A 20,346-nucleotide genomic window follows, 5' to 3' on the forward strand; every position below is an offset into this window, starting at 1 on the left:
TATGTGGGGTCTAAGTGTTGACGAAACGTAGCAAACAGACAATTTGGCCAAATTACATGAAAACTCACCACATTGTCATCTGACTTATATATGCAGTCCATCTATTCTTCTATATCAGCTTCTAAAACTCATGAAATCTTATAGACATAAGAATCTCTTGATGTTCTCCCAGCACAAAAAACCCAAGAAAAAAGGAGCACACGCGCGCGCGCACACAAAAAAGAACAAGAAGAGTTGATTGGAACCCGGCACCAATCACAAGGAAATTAATTGTTATCGGATTGTAATTCTTAAGGTTGTCATCACTGTAAAATCATGGAACTACCATGATGCTACAATCATAATAAAGACATATCACCATATTCATATAGTCCACGATCTTGCCCAATAATTTTGTATCAAACAGCTTGTTTTTTTTGGCGAAACAATGCAAGCAATTTGATGTCTCCCATCAAACTCCATTGATTCCAAGTATCTAAGTCAAAGTGAGGGGGAAACACTACATGATGTTTCATGAATCTCTCTCTCACACAAATGAACCGTACCAACCAGGGTTTTGATCTTGTAACCAAGTCTCTCTCTCTCTCTCTCTCTCTATATATATATATATAGGCACTGTTTTTGTGATATTTCTCAATTTATACATAATAAAGATTTTATTTATTAATGCCCATTTTTGAGGGTGGTACTCGAACCTATATCCTTGATATTATATCAAGATAGCAAGGCTTTATCAACTGCACTAGTTGGCACCCTCCAGTAGTAATCTATCCCTCTATTTTGACTAATATTTTCGACAGCCAGTTAATTTGTTGTATATCAGTGTAAATACCAGGATGTGTTGTTGGTTCTTTCGGGATCCTTCAGCTTTCCAAGCTGGCGAGATAAATGTTCATGTCGATATCAGCTGCATGCACACTGACTTATAGCCGGGATTTCAGCCTTTGGAAGCCTAGCTTGGTGCCAGCTTTGCATAGATATCGTAATACGATTCTACATACTACGTACGTACACAAAATAATTGGTCCGAAGCTGGAGCACTTGCCGTCGAGGATCATTATCGGATGGCCATGCAAGAGGGACCAGGCTATGAGCCCGTGGGCGCTGTGCAGCGGTCCCAACTCCCAAGCATCCCTAATGCGGGCTACTGTGCCGCCCCATGGCAATCGGCAGCGCAAACAGTGGCATCGTTCTCTTCTGCTGTAGCAACTGGAGGAGGCGGCAAAGTTTTAGGAGATATTCCCAACCGACACGCAAGGGTCAGGGTATATACAAGCATACAAACAGTGAGACCATTGAATTGGAACAGTAGATGGAGAGAGATAGAGAGAGAGAGAGAGAGTCATGTGTTGTATGCTTCTTGTATTAAAAGACAAAGGTGGAGGCTGTTTCATTCAAGGCAAGTGATTGTGGGAAGGGGAGGAAGAAGGTGGCATGGAAGCAAAAGCGTGTGTTATGATGCACAACAAAATATGCTGTCATGGGCTTGAATACTAAGGCAACATATTTCTGCAAAGCTAGGCCGTGTGGGGCGCACCTGATGTACCGAAGCCATGTTAGGATGGGGCCCTATGTGCGAGTTGATCTTGTAGTCTTGGGAGGCTATGTTAATTTATGCAAGCATTAACTGCAATATGGGGGAACGGGTTTAGGGGAAAGAGGGTGGTTCTCTATGTCTCCATTTTTGCAGGATTGGGTAGCCACATGAATGATTTAAATATATATATTGGAACTCTTCAAGGTGTTCCTACTCTTTAGAGTGGATGTGGTGTGTGTAAAGGTGCATGGGTACAAAAAACATGCTTCCTTGTCTCCAAGTGTCGTAATTTTCATCCTTTATTTCCCTTTCACTTTGCCTGTGCCTCCTTACAAACCAGCCATATCATCATGAGTAGCTAGCTGGACCATCTGGGATTTTTTCACTTTGGTTAATTGAATTCAAGCTTTCAAAGTAAACCTTATAAACTCTTTTGAGTGTTATTACAGAGGGCATGAACGTTATCTTAAAACCTCACATAATCTGAATCAGATGATTCCTTACATTCTGTCAACTGGAGAAACTCCTAATTAATTTGGTGGCTATTAAAGAAGCTTGGAGCTGGTTTCTCAAACTGTAGAGTTGGATGTGGCTTGCAAGCTCACGGTGTGCATTTCCTCTCAAAAGAAATACACTGCACTGACCATAGAAGAGCAAGCTTTTAATGTCTGATTGTTTTATTGCTCAAGAAATGACTGACAGCTTTGGCAACTGCTTAAGAGCTCCTGCGATGTTGTACACAGTGTAATTAATGAATGCTGGCAAATGCAATTAAAGGGAATGGCTATGAATTTTGTGAAGCATGGCGTTAATGCATTGAGATTAAACATGTTCCTTATGATTCATGAGGTGTCATAGCACTGTCAGTCTCCTCGCTGCAAGGTGGCATCTGATCAATTCCAGTTGCTCCAATTGCGAAGAAGCTAAGCCGGGGCTCAAGAATGGTGCCACATTCATGTATTAGCAAACGGGCTAAAAGGCCATCACAATTCACAACTTCAATAAAATTAATTCTAGGAGCTCGGATGGGTTGGATTTTAGTTGAAGGGACAACAAAATTGACCAGAGAAATTAATATATATGTAGTTTCAACCATTCTCTCATTGCAGTTCTCTTTTTTAGAAATTAATTAAGAAGAGTCAAATGTCTTCTATCGTGCTGTCTAAAGTTCCTTCCCCTATCTAAAAATTGATTAAGATTGCATGACTCCTAAATTGATTAAGAGCATTGTTTATGAAAAAAAAAAAACCTCTCCAACCGCGTATATCTTACCAAATGAAAGCAATTTTATTGTAGTTTTATATAAAATTTGTTGTGTCCGCTCGAGAAGCATAGGAAAGAAATATCGAACAAAGATACAACATACTAGACTCAAGATTCTATGTACCATTTACCAGTTTGGAGGGATGCGAATAAGCGGCGACAAAAAAACATCATACCATTAATTAGAAGCTCATCACTTGGAAATGAAGATAGATAGAATTATCACCGTCAATAGCAATGCTAAGCATGTGTGTCCGTAGTTTTGCTTAGGATTAGATTGCAAATAAAATTTAGTAATATTTAATAATTTAAAATCAATGATAGATCATTTAAATGAAAACTTTCTAATTACAACAACATGGTCAAAATATTTGAAACCAAGAAGTACGCAGGTTAAGCATATTTGCGCGCACGCATTCCATACATGTATTTGTATAGAAGAGGCATCACGACTCACTAGCTAGGCTTTTTTGATTTAGTAATTGAATGCAAGTGGATTATGTTAAGTTCGAGTTTCCCTTGCCTCCAACCTAAACTAGCATGAAATCTTCAATACTAGTATGCTCTAAATCAACCAATCCTATGTTAAAAAATGATCACACAGGGGCGGGGTTGGCACGTCCAAGTGCAGAAATCTCGGATAAAATACTCGGCAGCGGGCAAAGTGACCATTTTGCAGGATAATTGAAGAAAAAGTGCCTTGTTTGACTCCATGTTACCGGTCCGTTTGTGTTTCCAAGAAAGCACGAGGGGCAGTGCATTCTAGATTAGTAGTTTTGTGTCCTTCCTGGGGTTTAAATCTCAATGACATCTAAGAATCTTGCAAAGTTTACATGTATAATTATTATTGTAGGCCAGATGGAAGCATGGGTGAGGAGGTAACGTAATTATTTTATCATGTAAAGTATTCGCAATGTTTTAATAAGCAGACAAAGCCCTCTTCTACCGCAATATTTAAGGTAGATAAGAATGCTAAAGAGAGACAACTTCTGCGTAGGGCTCTAGCTAGCCTGGGGTTTGAGTTGATTAGATGCAGATTTTCGATCATAACGTCGAATGGATATGTCTAGGCTCATGCTAAGGAACAATGTCAACCATATGTGAGTATGTTATCAAAGAGGACAGAGAACCTCTAGTATGGAAGGAAGATTTAATTGAAAGAATCAATAAAATCATTCGGGCTAGACAAGGGCGCACAAAGAGTGAATCTATCTGATTCAGAAGAGAAGAACTTATATCAATATCTTAGTTTCAATTCAAATATGAGTTTGATTCGCACTCCATATTTTGAGAAATATTTGCTCTATATATTTGTGGATGCATCTTTGGCTGAGGCACATGAATGTTATTTAAGCTTCCTACAAACATCTGTGAGCAACCTAAAATATACACAACGATGATTGTCTTAGAGATAACGCCAGTATTGATGCAAATTTTTCTTTCCTTGCTTTATTATATTTTCATACATAAATAACTAAATAAGCATTTTGTCTCGGTGTCCAAAGATTTCTATTCCTTTTTTTTTCCTCCTTTTTCCTCATCATTAAAGGATGCTGCATTAGATCAAAATTGGCTTGTTTGTTCCAACATCATTTGCTTGCATTTTTCCTTTCCTATTTGCAATTGTTATTATACCTTTTCTTTTATATTACTTTTTTTTTTTTTTGCTTAAAAACAGAGAATCCTGGTTTTTCATCACACAGCTGAGATAGTAAACTCTGAGAGCCATCCGGAACTAGTAAGCCGGTCAGCTTTTGCGTCACCTCATCTCCTCGCCATACACATGTTAGATCATGTGAAATGTTGGATCTGCTAATGAAAAGTTGCCCCCATCTACACACACACACACACACACACACACACACACACACACACACACACATATATATATATAGAGAGAGAGAGAGAGAGACTCAGAATTAGAGTTATAAACCATGCATCACAACCTCTATAATTGCCTTATGGGTCCTATATCGGGAGTAGAATGGGGGACCTCGCCACTGTTACGAGATCTAAGGTTCCATGAATGGAGCATGTGGCTGTCATTCACTTGAAAGCGTGCTTATAAGTTCAGCAAGCTCTTGGACTCCTGTCGGAGAACACCATTTCTTATGATGTACTCAATCCTCTTCCACCATCAACTCTGATGACCGCGTCGATCATTCATCAATCACATGAGATCTCTCTTGGTCACATCAGACATGAACAGGGCATTCTCATCTCTCAGTGTAATGTATTCAAGAGAGGCCAAATTGAAAGGGACTCAAACCCATAACCTGTCTCCGAGGGTTGTTGGCAAATCTCTGTCTTCCTACACCCATTTATTCGTTTCAGAGATGATAGCTCGCAATCACTTTCAGGGCCAATTCAACTTATGGTCACTGCAGTAAGGATAGGTTAGCCTTCTTTCTTGGGTTCTGAGCATTCCAATATCATCTAACAATACAAGCACCTTCCTGATTGGGCTTGCTATCACTCTAGTTAATCTTCCATCAAGCAAAAACCAGCCTAGAAGTTAAAAATGACCATCTAAACCAAATTGTGATGCTTTTTGGTTCAAGACTTTCTAAACTATAATTGAGCTTAATTAAGATAGCATCAGTTAATTTGAATGCAAGCTAAGGCCAGTTTAAAAATGAACATCGTAAGCGCAAATATGAGCCAATGGCCTGCTTGACTGAACCCTAGACTATTTTAGTTCAAGCATGGATCATACAATTGCAACCAATGCTAAGTAGCCTGAAAATACCTCACATGATTCTGTAGTATGCTTTACATGGATATGATTTCCCAAAACTTGATAAAATTTGAACCTAAAAACCTAATCTGCTCAACCCGTTGAATCGGATAATCAGAAGTTCCGGATGTCTTTAATTATAATTTGTTGGGTAAAGATGTAATGCAAGTTAAACATGTTGTAGGGCATCTGATTCAGACATCACCAGTGCTAACAGTTACACATCACATGAGCAATAAACTCTCAAGAAAAATGTGTGGTAGAAGGTAGGAAGGATTGGCAATCTAATAACTCTTTTATGACAAAGGCAACAATCCCCACTTATCATATCATACCGGTCCCTTCTATCATTACTTTGTCCGATCGAAATCATCAGATCATCATGTTATCTCATCTTCCATTAATCAACGATCAAGAATGGTTAGAATGACCAAGTAATGATGGTAATGAAAGCAAATTAAGTAGATTTATTTGTATGGTTATTTCCTAAAGTTTAGGTTTGAACTTGAGATCCCTTCTAGAGGTAGGTGCTAGCCAGCAGAGGTTCCAACATATGGGTCTGATTTTTTTCCTCTGACATGATTGAAAGAGAAAGAGTATTGTCTCTTCAGAAAATTTTAATTGAAAGAAAAGTATTAATTTATCATTTTGCAGTCAAAAACTTATGGATCAGTTTCACATCAGTCTTTTTGAGGCTAATCCCTACGGGCTCGTTTGGTTCGCGGGAAGCATTTTCCTTCCTAGGAATATGATTCCTGGGAAACAAATTCCTAGGAAGAGAATGCCTAGGAAAATACTTTTGGCATGTTTGGTTGACCATGGGAAAGTGACAAATTTCCAAGGTGATTATGTTTGGTTGGCCATTCACTTTCCTAGGAAAGTTATATATAATTCCTATTATGCCCTTAATAAAAATTAGATTTTTAATGCTTCTTTAATGCTTCTTTAATGCTGAAGGGACTTTTTGGGAAAAAGTAAAAATGGAGTGATTCCCGCCTCATGGGAAAGTAACTTTCCCATGTTTCTCATGGGAAAGACTTTCCCATGAAATGTGGGAATCACATTCCCATGGGAATACAACTTTCCCTTCTCTCTCCTTTGAAAACTCCAACCAAACAAGAGGCATCTCATTACTTTCCCGTTGACCACACTTTCCCCCCTTCTTTTCCCGCGAACCAAACGAGCCCTACAAGATAACATTGTATAAGGCATGTCTCACTGCAGACTTTATTAAAAGATTTCTGTTCCTACTCCTTAATACAAAACTATTTTCTTCATCACACCATCTCTAACCTGTGGCTTATGTGTTCGTGCCATTTCAAACATTTTTTTATATATCTTACTTGATGCAACCCCTTGCTCCAAAGATTTCCTCAATCTAGCAATGTTAAAGGAAAGCTCTCCTTCCTCCGACATAACAAGCATGTCAATATTATCTTCCAGACTCCCTGCAACGCATGCTCATCCAATGTAATGCATCATCCTTGCCATCCTATTTTAAGCCTATATACACCAACAAAATCTAGGAAGTAGGAAACATTATCAGACGCCAAATTTGACTTTGGAGGTGAACAAATTTCAAAGAGGAAGACAAAATACAAGAAGGAGACCATATAATTTAAAGCCACATGCATGGTTATTGACGCATGCAGCAGGAGAGGTTCAAGTTATACTCTGTTATGCTCCACCATGTGGGCATTGTATTTGTACATTGATAAGCCAACCAGATCTTGTCTTCATTTTAAGTTGGAAAACTAACAAAACAAGGAGAAACAGAAGGAAATTTAAACATGGATCCCATTCCAACCAAGCACAGTTAGCTAGCATTAAGTACAGTCAATCAATTACAGAGAAATTTCTCCAAAATAAGGCCCAACCAATTAATATTTCCCAGAGAAGGTCTTCATACGCCTCTCCCTCCCTCTCTCTCTCTCTCACACACACACACACAAAGGCACATGCACACGCCAACTGATGGCTGGCCCAGTAGAGTTACAGAGGGTTGACATCAAGTTGTTCAGTGGTTGCACAACATTCTCTTGAACTTTGATGGATCAAACTTCAATGTGTAATGAGGAACTATATTAATGTGATAAAACTTCCATCACAAAAACTAAATAGTGAGCACAATCAATTTATTCACAGAGAAATAAGTCTGGCAAATTATCAATGACAAAAATTGAAAGCCTCAACATTGATGAAAAAAAATGCAAGCTCATGATACATACCTCCTAGTAGTAAGTTGCTGAAGCATTGCTGCTTACCTTGTCATCCTAGTTTACGGCTCACCACTTGATCCACAGAACAGAAGCACATGAAAAGAACAACAAACATGAAAAACTTTGCAGCCTGTTAATTTTCATGATCTGTAAATTTCCTCTCTGCTGAAGGTAACTTTAGAAAACAATAAACTAGAACCACTGGTACAGACCTCATTCAGAAAAAAAAAAAAGGACTACCAATGGATCTATGATAATAAAATTGCACCACCAAAAATCAGATAAAATCAATTAATACAAAGAAAGCAACTGCATACAGGAGCCAACAGAAGATATAGGCCGTGTTAAGTACCCCACCTTAATGAATTATCCCATTCAACGATCTTGACTACTGTTCCTGCATAAGTCGATACAAAATGGAAGCACTACTAACATTACATCAGTGCCTCGAAGCTTAGGAATTGAAAGCAACAAGAAGGCAATATAGCTGCCACTTAATTGAAATAATAAATGAAGTTGGCATTTTACAGGTCAATTGGAGTGCAATATCAAATAAGTAGCAGGAGAATATGAATCCACTAACAGTGAAGCTATGGACATCAAAGTGTCATATACATCATGCAATGCATCCATATTAATCATAAAATAATTACTACATTCTCCCAATCATCAAATCAAACCAATTAAGAATGTGTATAAAAAAAACACTGCATCTCAGTAAATTATATTAACTATAAATGGAGGTTATTTGCATTAAAAGCCTCAAAATGAATTCAAAAGATCAATTTAAAAAGGGAAAACAAAGGAAAGGAGAAAAATAAAAAAAATATTTATGCATATATGAATCCATTTTGAAGGAAAAAGAGAAGAGGATCATGCCCATGGAAAAATGCGATGCTCAACATCGATGATGGATGCTGAGCAACAAGTATGGATGTGAATTTCAATAGAATTTATTCATTTGACATATGTTCCTCAAATAATTTTCATCCATTGTTTTGTTTCCTCTTTATTCACTAATCTTCCTATATCCTATTACTCTCTACATTGAAGATAAAAGCTATTATAATATTTTTTTTTCACTTGGTGTTACTGTTGAAATCACCACTTATCCCAAAAGCTTAAGCTGATAGGATGAGGTAGATTTATTTATATATTTTATATTTTCTAACACTCCCCCTCACATGTGGGCCGGACTTTTCTTTAATGGGTGAGCCTAACATGTGAAATTTTTAATAATGGGGTTAAAGAGTGCAGAGTCAGAGTTCGAACTCAAGACCTCTGCTCTGATACCATGTTGAAAGCTTAAGCTGATAGAATGAGGTAGATTTATTTATATATTTTATATTTTTCACTTGTTACATCCCACTGATTTTTTGAACAAAATGGATCCCTCTCATGTCGTTGATAGATTGAAATGAATATACAGAAGAGGAGATGAGACCCCAAAGGAGAAAAAACAAAGAAACTATTCTTGCATCAATTTCACTCTAATTTGAACCCCAAACTTTCCTGTTAATGAGGTCATTTTAATGTGTTTATAAAGTTGCAAAAATCTGAAACTTTATTCTTCATCCCATATTGTGACTACACATCCTATTATCTGCCTATTTAAACAAGTAGCACACCACCATAATTGGGTATAAGAAAATCTTTGCAGTTTCTTTTAAGTAATGTTCCCAAGACTGCGTCTAAATACGTTTCCATAATGCAAGATGCTTCTGATCCCTCCCATCAACTCATTTTCTTGTATCATAGTTGTGGAAGATCTCCAAATGCTAAGTTATGGGCCATTTGTTTCTAAACCAGCAGACCCTATTTTGTGAATTGTATACTTTTTTATTGATTTAAAAACGAACGGAGTAGAATAGGTAAAAAGATATGATAGAAACAAAAGAACCATCATCCCAGAAATCCCTGAGCTAGCAAGCTCATTGACAGAAGTATTTGCAATTTCAAGTAAAGAAGAATAATATAGTTCGGAAATTGGAAAATCAATATATAATTTTCTCATCCTGCACTGTTAAAGTTTCATATCTTCATTTCAGCATAGCAAGTCTCTCATGATGACATAAGCTCCCCTCCATCTCATCTTAGGAAATCTGAGACAGTATCAAATAACTTAAAATTCTGCATGGTAAAAGAAATGCAGCTAGATGTCTTGGACAAGGATGATTACTCTTAAGCTCTTTCTCACCATCAATCCCACTACCCAGTTGCCAAGTGAGCAGCCAATAAAGTTGGCTATAATGCAGTCTTGGTTGATGAGCTCCACGGGGCTTGAGACACAAAATCGCCTAGAATGAATATGGATTAAACATCATGTCCAATTATATCAAACTTCAAAAATATTGTGGTATGAGACATGATAATCAAAAAGATCTAAGTGAAAGACCCTCTACTGATTTCTTACAAAGAATGCTAAATAAAGTCAGGTAGTTTTATTTTTATGTTTTTTTTTTCAAAATCAGAGATTTGACAACATCAAGACCACGTGATTATCAAAATGGAATTAGAGGTGGCAATGCTTAACCCTTTTAACTTGATTCAAGCTGTTATAGGTCAGCTTGGATTATCTGTTTAATAAAATGGTCAGATTCAGGTCTAGATTTTTGATCCGTTTAATATATAGACCGGGTTTGTGTTAATAGAATTTTGGTCTCCCGTGTCTGATCTAACCTGAATCTGGTCCGACCGGACCTAATTGCCACCACCCCTATATGGAACCTTACAAAAGCCACAAATAGCTCATGTGTTTCGCTCCAATTAAATATCCACAAGCACAATTGGCTTGTATATTTACTACCTGTAAGGGCCCACATTTTTTTAGGGGGCTGGGATGGCCCGACACACATGAAACGGGAGGGAGACTCCTGAATAGAGTCTTCCCTCCCCTGTTTCAACTCCTCCCCGAATCCATCGGAAGGAAAGAAAAAAAAATAAACAGAGGAAAAGGGAGATCAAATCTTACCTAATTTGCATCAATCTCTATCTATAAAAGAATCTATTCCTCTCCTCCTAGAGCATCAAGCGAGAGCTCTTTCAAAAAAAAAAAAGAAAAAGAAAATCTGTGAGAAGCTTGGGTTGTTTGCCGTCGGGCACGCCGGAGGAGCTCGCCGAAGGTGAGGTGAGGTCCCTCTCCTTCCTGTCTCTTGGCCGTGGGCCACTATTCCTTGGGAATCCGGCTGGCAAGCCGCCGGATCGATGTGAGCCAAACTCCCTTGTTTCGGTTTGCCTTTCCTCTTCCATTCCGGCCGGCTATCGCCGGCCGTGGCGCACTGCCAGCACCGCCATGGGCCGGCGACCATGAGACATCGCCGGCCATGGGCTGCTTGCTGCCAAGCATCTTCCCCCTTTCCATCGGGAAGAATGAAGAAGAGAGAGAGAGAGAGAAAGGAAGATTTCTTCTCTTCCCTTTTCCTTTTCTTATTATATTTTTTTTCTCTCTCTAGTTGGGGGTTCTCTCCCTAACCTTGGATCTGGAAAGATCATAATTTTGAGGGTTATGGATTGTCATCTATCTTGGATGATTATTTTTAATATTGTCTTGGTTCTGCAGGAGAACAATCTATTAAACGAAAGGACGTTGAGCGGAGTTCTGCGCATCCCAGTTCCTAGATCGCCGTGAGGGCGGGTGATTAGTCTGTCTTAGTTTTTCAACAAAGGATAAGAATTCTTGTACGTCAATCCTACATGATATAAATATTTTTGCACTATATATGTTTGATATGCTATGATCCAGACAAAGCAAAATAGTTTTATATTAAATTATATTTTGATTGTGTTGGCTTGTGATTGGTAGTATGATGGATGCATGTATGTGTATAACTTATACATGCATAATTGGATTTATGGATATGATGGTATGGACTAACCATGTTATATTGATTGCCCTGTCACGGGTCGGAAACGTGATCATGGTTAGTCTAGGCTAGATATAAGATGGAAAAAGGAATTGATGTGTGTATGTGAATTGGTTAAATGAGTAGAGACTTTGGGCTTATCTCGTTAGTATTGATTGCCCCATCACAGGCTGGAAATGTGATATTATCGATTGCCCCGTCACAGGCTGGAAATGTGATCTTATCGATTGCCCCATCACAGGCTAGAAATGTGATACTATCGATTGCCCCGTCACAGGTCGGAAATGTGATACTATCGATTGCCCCGTCACGGGCCGGAAACGTGACCGGGATGTAGTCCAAAGTCGGAAGGATAATTGATTCGGATCAAGTTAACAGAGAATGAAAAGGGAAAGTATTGAAAACAATAATTGAAGATTTTGAGATATCGTATGACGTATCACACTTGAGTGGTTGGATTTTTGTTGACATTTGACTTGCATATTTATACTGATTATTCGAGCTTTTGATAGCCGGTATATGATCTTATGATATGTGCATTGATTTGTTGGGATTTTCAAATTCATTATTATTGTGTTGGTATGGATGTGTAGGAATTCTTACTGGGCTGTAGAGCTCACCTACTTTTTCTTCTTTCTTTTTATCAGAGTTGCAGGATGCATAGATTTGGATGGGATGGACGCAGAGTGCGAGTACCAGAATCATTAGTTAGTTAGTTTGTTTATCCTTCTTTGACGTCGATGAACATTTGAAAATCTTTTAATTGAGCTAATTTGTTTATTTGGACATATCGGATTTGTCTATTTGAATTACTAAATTAATAGTGGATTTATTGAAAATTTTTTTGTTTATCTTAGGCCTTGCATGATCTTTAGGGCACTGCTCTAGAGCTCATGCGGCCGGTCGTGTACCGGATTCGGGTGCTGGGTACGGGGCGTGACACTACTAGAGCCCAATTTTTCTTGTTTTAAATGAAAGGAATCCCTTTCCCATGGACAAGCTCCAATATTTATCATGTAGATATCTATTTGAGCATCAGGGCCCTGGATGAAAGTGTCAACAATAAAAAACCATCTTATTTTCTTGCCCATCAACTTGTATCACATAACAGAACTTCCCATCTACTGAATTTATCCATATTTTTGGAGAATCCATATGTGGAGAAAAAAGTTACCTCCTTCACCACATCCAAATTCAAAGATTTACTGTTTACATGAATACTTGAGCATTGGGATCCTAATTGTACCAACTTTTTTTTTTTTTTTTATTGTTAAAAACGGCAATTCATATAGCTCTAATTGTACCAGATTTTAAACATCCCACAAAACACTACTTCTGTATCCTGAAACCAGGCCACATTTAAGTAAATAGACATATGGATAGAAATGAATGGTGAGCTCTGATTGGAAGACTGATCAATTGGATCTCATCCCAGGAGAAATTACGAAGTGCAGCATGGTTCCCCTTGCATAGTAAAATTTAAAAATTGAGCAGCAACTTTTCTGCCATTTTTACAGTTTTAGCCTCTGGCAATTAGGCAAGGAGATGCAAATACCGCACGTTGGTTATCTTGGATGATCAAGTCATCCAAAGCAAGTTGAACTGATAATCTCGTAAACAAACCATTGTGATCTTTTTGAGATCTACTATGATAATAATTTTTTTACCAAAAAGATTTTGCCTAGGAAACTACTGTTTGTAGTGGCTAGAGTAATTAAACTTGCTAGCTATTTTTCTTGTTTGTAAGATTGACAATTCTTCGTTGACATTATAATTTGCTCAAGTTCGTTCCTCATAGATTTGAGAAGTCTTCATCCATGCAAGTCTTAAAGCACACTTATCGAGCTTCATTTTGCCAACCCTGTTCTTTGGCACCGTAATGAAGTAAGTTAAGGATTTCAAAAAATCTAAGAAGTACTTCTTAGCCTTAGGTACTTATTTATGGTGCTCCTAAAAGCAAAAATAAGTTGGCTTATCACTCTTTATTTAATCGACCACAAGAAATATTCTAAAATGCCCTGATAAATTTGTTATTGACTTAAACTTCTACTTTTCATATATACAGAGACTATTTATTGTTGAAATAAATAGATTTCCTAGATCTATTGTTTTTTTGTGAGTATATATTTTTTACACAAGAATAGAAATAAGTATGACAAAATATGGGTGCATTTATCATGAAGAATAAGTGTTTGATGGATGGAGTCTTAAAACTCCCACCTTCTTACCTACAATGGCAGTCTCTTTATCATAGAACAGAGAAGGTACAGAATATGCTCTCATTTTATGCATACATATTCTTATGTATAGCATTACTTTTTTTTTTTTTTTTTTGAGGGGTAGCAAATCATGTGGGGCACTATCACGAAGGAAGGACGCTAGAAGGACAGAATCTTTATAACTGAAGTAAAAAAGGTACTCACATTTTACTTGTATATATTCATACATAGTATTAAAAATCAAATTAACTAGAGTACAAATATAGAGAAATGGTTTGTACTTTTAGAAGGGTGCTTGATGGATATACACTTTATTACTCAAACAAAAACATTCCTTAATGCATCTCACTTTAAGTTGAGATACAGATACTACTAGGAGATAGATAGAATGATGTGTATGCCAAATAATGATGATAATGATGATGATGATGATGATGATGCACTTATCAAGATAGAAGGGTGATTGATGGAGAACCATGATCACATCAACTGAAGCAGTTTATCTTCTCACAGGTGATTAGCTCCCTTGGTTTGAGTGCCGCCAAGCCCCAAAAAATTGGATAACTCTTATTTTTACTTTCTAAATAGTAATCGCTTATCATGTATCTTATCATATAGAACTTTCCATTTTTTTCTGCTCCTTTTCTTCGAGAGGCACACCTTTTTGTTAAGGCCATCTCCACTGGCAAATACCCATGCTAAAACCATCTCAAACTTTTCTCCATATGAAGAACATCACATTTTATTTAAAAAATGGAAAAATGATAAATTTATATATTAACATCCCCATTAGAAATTAACTACAAGGTTTTTGAGTAATTTACGAAGATCTACTTCACATGCTCTATTAACTAAAAAATTTATGATTAGTGAGGCGCATTTTCTTTGATCATAAAAGATTTCATTTTTCACGAGATAGAAGAGGAAAGGAAGCAGGTTGCAGACTTTTAATGGAAGATGAAAAACCTAAGGATTTTCACCACCATTTCATAGTTCCATTGCAAACTCCCTGAGCCACCGATGTGGAGGCGATGATTGGTCGAACTTGTAGATCAGAATTCTCGGGCGCCGAGAGAAAGAGGAACCTTCAATGAAAGATGGCAAAATTTAGGGTTTCCACCACTATTTCAGCTTTCCATTGAAGACTTCCTCAAGCCGCCGATGTGGAGGCAATGATGGGTCGAGCTTCAAGATCAGAGTTCATAGGGGATGAGAGAGAGGAAAAGGAGATCTTTGCAGCGGCAACTGGAGTAGTTGATGGCAGCAATTGAAGAAGGATCCGGATGTAGGGACGCCAGTGGTCGCCATGGATTCGAGGTGGAGAAGGCCAACAAGAGGCGAGAAAGGAGAAAAAGTTGGGAGGAGAGGGGGAAGGATTGAAGCAAAATTACTTATAAAATCTTAATGAAATGTTTAATTGCGTATAAGTCCCTAAGTCGCAAGTTTTAACTATTCTGGCGGGAGTTTTAATAAGTCAATTGTCCAATTTTTCTTGCCGGACCGCTGTGTCATAAATACGAGGCAATATTTACTTCAAAGTATCTATTAAGGAATTTATTTATGTACGAGTCCTTTTAAGTCGCAGTACATTAAAGTTATAAGGAGGCCCCTATGAACGTTTAATTATTCGAATTAATCCAGTCTTCCAGCCAATGGAAATCTTCCGCGTGTACGTATCTGATCCCAGAGAGCTGAGCCGCACCCAAAGTGAAAGGCCCCATCTACCTGTGCGGCCGTGCTTCCCTTCGACCCTTTTCTTGCCCCTCTCATGGCCATGGTGGAGGAAAGCGGAGCTCCGAGCTGGGAGCAAAGAATCCAAGCCCTTACCCACATCCTTACCCACCCCACCACCGCCCCCTCCCTCCACTCCCAGCTCTTTGTGGCCTCCCACGTCCCCTGCTTCCTCCGCTGGGACTACCCTCCCTTCCTCTGCCGGGCCGCCTCCTCTTCCATTCCTTCCCCTCTCCTCCGCTGGTCCTTCTCCCTCTTCCTCTCCCGCGCCGCCCGCCTCTGCCTCCCCCGCTCCTCCTGGCGCTCCAAGTGCCCTTTCCAGCAGCCCCCGCCCCTCGTCCTTTCCTCCGCCGTCGAGGCCGCACCGCCCTGCTGGGGCCCCAAGGAGCGCCGGGCCTACTTCCGGAGGCGGCTGAGGCGGGGCCGCCTCGGCGTCCGCGTCCCTCCTATCTTGGTCTTCGCCGTCCCCAACCTCGCCCTCCTCTCGCTGCTCTTCTGGGATCCCACCTGGCTCCGTCGCCAGACCTAAAGGTCGGACCTTTTTCATCTCTTTGCTTCTCTCTGTAGTAACTAGTGTTGCAGCTTATATATGAATCCGGATCTCATTTCAGTAGCTTATACAATTATATCGCCTGTAAAGAAGAAGAAATTTAAAGAAAAATTTACATGGTTTTGTATATAAATTAATTCACATCATATTAATGAGCATTATGGATGGAGTGTGCCATCATAAGGGGATACCAGTAGATATTCCTTGCACCCCTTGAAAGTTAGGGCCCACTTTGGTATTGCCTTTGCTTTTGCCTTTTGTTCTTGTTTTCAAAAACCCAAGAAGAAAAATGATCTAGACTGAACGACATGTATGATGAAACTCTTTTTTTTTTTGAAATTGTTTGTAAAGTCTGTAGAGGTTTTTTTGGTAGCGAAGTATTATTTATTGTAAAAAAGAGTGAAAATAAAAGCAAGGCCATCCTCTATACAAATCTCCATGTGGTATTTCACTAATTTGTGGAGAAACAAATACACAAAAATGACGAGAATGCCGACAGGCGCTTAGGTTTTTGGTTTGGTGATGCGGAGGTGTATTTTTATGATAATCTTGCAGAGCATCTTGAACATCATGGGGACAAGCATTAGATATTCATCCTGGGACTTCCCAAGAAAAAGGGGAAAGAAACCTTCTAGAGGTTGTTCCTTCAGAGTATGCAAGCTTCAGAAAAAGTGTACGATCGGAAGCTATTCTTATTGCCTTGTAGTTGATTTATGAATGCTTCTTGCATGTTCTCAATTTCAAGACCGTGTCAAGTATCAACTATTGTTGTCTAAAGCCTCTTTTACATGTTGTTCCTTGAAGGTGTTCAGCTGAATCTGTTCTGTTTATTTCTTAGTTCTAAAATTGAGGTCCTGGCAGTGTCATCTCAAAGACTGCCCCTTTTGTTTATACAAAAGAATATCAGGGATCAAGAAAATGTTGTGTCAACCTTATGCTTTGCTAGCTAGGTAAATGAAAGCTCGTCATCTCTAATTCTTCCTCTCAGTTCTTCTTCTTCTTTGTTGAGATTTTCACAGCTTTGCTCATCAGCTCTCTGCCTTCACTACGATCCACAGAACCACATCAGTTATCACCTTTTCCAAGATTAATCACCCTTAATACTCCCTCCATGAGCCCAAGCTTTTAGTAAGGGATTGAATAGTAGAGCACCTAGGTATAACTGTCTGAGACTGAGGAGTTCTCTTTACACCAGCAATTTCAGAAGACACGACCTCTACGTTTTCGTTGAAGATTGAAAAGGTGGAGTCACAAAAATAAATAAATAAATCGTGAAGGAAGTGGCAGAAGGGACTGTTCTGAATTGGGAAGACTTTGTGATCTAAACAATGTAGACTATTAAAACTATGACAAAATCATAGTGTTTAAACCTTGCAAAGCAGAATTCTTAAATTCTGGTGACTGCATATGTGGTTATACAGCCACATAGAGAAAACATGCAGCTCTTGCTGATGATGCTGACTTTCTACTTCAGACATTACATGGCTGTAGTCCAACCCTAGGATGTTATTGGCAAAGTAATCCATGTTATGTATTGAAAAAAATAACTAATTAAGGTGGTTATTATAGGATGACCCCTCTTGCGATTCTTGTTCTTAAAATGAGGTGCCTGGTTATTATAAAAGTGCATTTTCAGTCACATGCATAAATCATGATGCCAAAGATGGTTGATTGATTGGTTAGACTTCGGACTTACCCATCAACACCTTAAATCTATTTCCCTATGTTCTGTGACATTTTTATGGTGCATGAAATTTATATGATCTTCCTTTCTCTGTAGGGATTGTTAGAGAATCCTTCCCCGGTATTTGAGATCAATGTCTTCTCTAAGAGGACAGCCATTCATCAATTCTCGGTAAAAGTGTTGGTGTATTGTTGAACTCTTGCACAAGAACCAAGACAAACAAAGTTGATAGTATGATCCTATTTCAAGTTTATTTTGCTTAATAAGGAACCAGATACAAGTTTAGTAGTAAAGATAATACTTCATGATCAATTCTTGTAACATTAGTTAATATATCCTTGTAGATATATATGTGTGTATTGTTAATTTGTAACGGAAGCCTAAGTTTAAGGTTATAAGTGGATTAAGAGGATTCCATTGGGTTCAGTGAACAGCATCAGATATACTCTGAGAAATTCAATTTTTTTTATTACATTATGCATGGGACTTTCTTTTGCATTTTCATTTGGAACGTCCTCTGAAAGCCTAGCAATACCACTCAAATTAGTATCAGGATAACCTCCAAATTCAATTACACCAACAAACCTAAACCCTTGAGGTCTGATAAAATCTTAAGAGGCAGAGAATCTTCTATACAGCCTTGTTTTTCCCATCAACTCATCCTCCTCGATTCTTTTAGGACAAACTCTAGGGTGGGGCGTGATGGCTAAACCAGTTAAATGATGGTTTGACAGTAGTAGAGGCCATCCCATTGTAATCGATAGGAGATATTTTAGTAAAACAGATAGTGATAAATTATAATAAATTTGATCGAATAAATGTTTTCTTATTTCAAGATCCTTGGAAGTAATGCTAGAACTTAGGAAAAAGTATAACACTAGAATGAGGTCCTTGTAAAAAGTCATTCTCCCTTGAAGTGGACAAGGAGGATCACCATGTCGAATGCCACGAACCATGGAGCATGGACGAGGATAGTACATAGAGATACAGCATGGCTTGGATATGCCAAATCTAGAAAAATAGAATATAATTAAACTGAGATGCAACAAAGCATAAATATTTATTTTCAATATATTAAAAAAGAATCTACAAAGCATAATGGGTTATTACAATAACACAGTTCATATTTCATGTAATGATATAAACATTCACAAACTCCATTATTTAGTCGTCATTCGAATCCATGGATTGTTGTTGATACCTCATGCAATAATATCATGACAGACTTAGAAAAGTAGCCATCCATCAGGTCTATCATTAAAAGGCCAACATGTATTTAATATAAAAGGCCCTCTCCATTATCCTAGAAGTATTTAGAAGGTGTCCCAGGCATTTCTAGAAAATATATGAAACTTTTTTTTTGTTATTGATAAAATACATAATATAAGTATTCAAGACTTATCCTAGCCATATTCCACAAATTTCGGTTTTCGATAGTTAACAGATGCAGATCTAGCACAACATAGGCTATGTAGTAGGTGAAGTTTGTTGTTCAGAGGACCCAATTTATACTATGTTCCACAAGTGTTCTTGTTTTATATATATGTATATATATATATGTAATTTTTTCCCAAGAAAATTCTCTATTCCTTGTACTACGTTTCTCGCACTCTAATAGACATTTGAGAAACGTCAATTATTAGAAAGTGCCATAAGACAAGAAAAAGATATTGGATACATAGAATTAAAGGCTTTGAGGATAAGGATCTGCAATCAGACTGGGAACTTTGGTATCATTCTACCATGACAAATTGAAAAATAACTGAAATGAAATTGCTATCTCTGTTTTAGCATACAGAGATATATGCCAGCCTTGTGCTATTATCATTTATTAAAAAATTAATTTAGATAATATCTGCTTATGAAATCAAATAGCGGACGAACTTAATTTTGATCAAATAGTGAAAAAAAATTGCATTCAGAATTTGTCATATAATGCAGGATAGTTGATGATTGGTCATTGGTGGACATTATACAAATTGTGGCCAAAGCCGACAGCTTTGCAATTCTTGTGGATAGCTGTGCTGAAGCTGCATACATGATATTAGAGATGCTAGAATTGAAGGGACTATTGGTTCCATAGAAAAAGAGGAAATTTCATTAACAAAATGTATCGATACGATGATCAAAAGAAGACTCGGGCTTCCAGAACAAGGTTGATCTTGGTGACCGCTATGTGCAAAAATGCACAAATTTAGAATTTTAATCGCAGAATTAATTTGCAGTGTGTGAAGTGTGCTTTCTTTTATCTCCCCCCCTTTTTTTCCTCCTGTTTAGGAATGGAGACTAACAGGTAAGGGCGGCAAAGATCATATCAACCAGCAAAACCAAATCTATCTGGGCTCGGTTTAGGTCAAGGGTCTTTTAATTAGATCGGATGTGGATTAAATCTTCTGACTTGAACTTTAAATTAGTTTGGTATAGGTCAAAACTTTGATCTGACTTGGGTTACAGGGGTAGAGTTCTATCTGGGCCAAAAAAAAATTTAGGTTGTGTTGAATCATGATCTTGATGAGATTTTTTTGAATGGTAGTCTTTTTTTT

At 38.0% G+C, this 20,346-nt stretch overlaps 1 protein-coding gene and 1 long non-coding RNA gene across 4 annotated transcripts; both read left to right on the forward strand.

The window, feature by feature from the left end:
* The first annotated feature begins 10,604 nt into the window (after positions 1-10,604).
* On the forward strand, positions 10,605-12,304 carry LOC120111421. The gene is made up of 3 exons (XR_005512614.1): positions 10,605-10,883; positions 11,316-11,434; positions 12,267-12,304. It is a non-coding gene; the product is annotated as an uncharacterized LOC120111421 (long non-coding RNA).
* Positions 12,305-15,563: 3,259 nt separating this feature from the next.
* On the forward strand, positions 15,564-20,030 carry LOC103711403. 3 transcript variants are annotated; one of them, XM_017843856.3, is made up of 2 exons: positions 15,564-16,100; positions 16,675-16,992. In XM_017843856.3, the coding sequence occupies exon 1, from the start codon at positions 15,607-15,609 to the stop codon at positions 16,096-16,098; it is 492 nt and encodes a 163-aa protein (XP_017699345.1). In that variant the 5' UTR covers positions 15,564-15,606; the 3' UTR covers positions 16,099-16,100; positions 16,675-16,992. The 3 variants fall into 3 exon arrangements, with proteins under 3 accessions (XP_017699345.1, XP_017699344.1, XP_008795756.2); XM_017843855.3 differs by lacking the exon at positions 16,675-16,992 and adding an exon at positions 19,745-20,030 and having other exon boundaries at positions 15,565-16,100; XM_008797534.4 differs by lacking the exon at positions 16,675-16,992 and adding an exon at positions 17,900-18,280 and having other exon boundaries at positions 15,568-16,100.
* The last annotated feature ends 316 nt before the right edge of the window (positions 20,031-20,346 follow it).

This window comes from Phoenix dactylifera, chromosome 7 (genome assembly GCF_009389715.1).
Source record: "Phoenix dactylifera cultivar Barhee BC4 chromosome 7, palm_55x_up_171113_PBpolish2nd_filt_p, whole genome shotgun sequence".
NCBI classification, from domain to species: domain Eukaryota; kingdom Viridiplantae; phylum Streptophyta; class Magnoliopsida; order Arecales; family Arecaceae; genus Phoenix; species Phoenix dactylifera.

Coding starts and splice junctions, on each gene's coding strand:
- LOC103711403 (XM_017843856.3), top strand. CDS start 15,607: ATGGCCATGGTGGAGGAAAGCGGAGCTCCGAGCTGGGAGCAAAGAATC.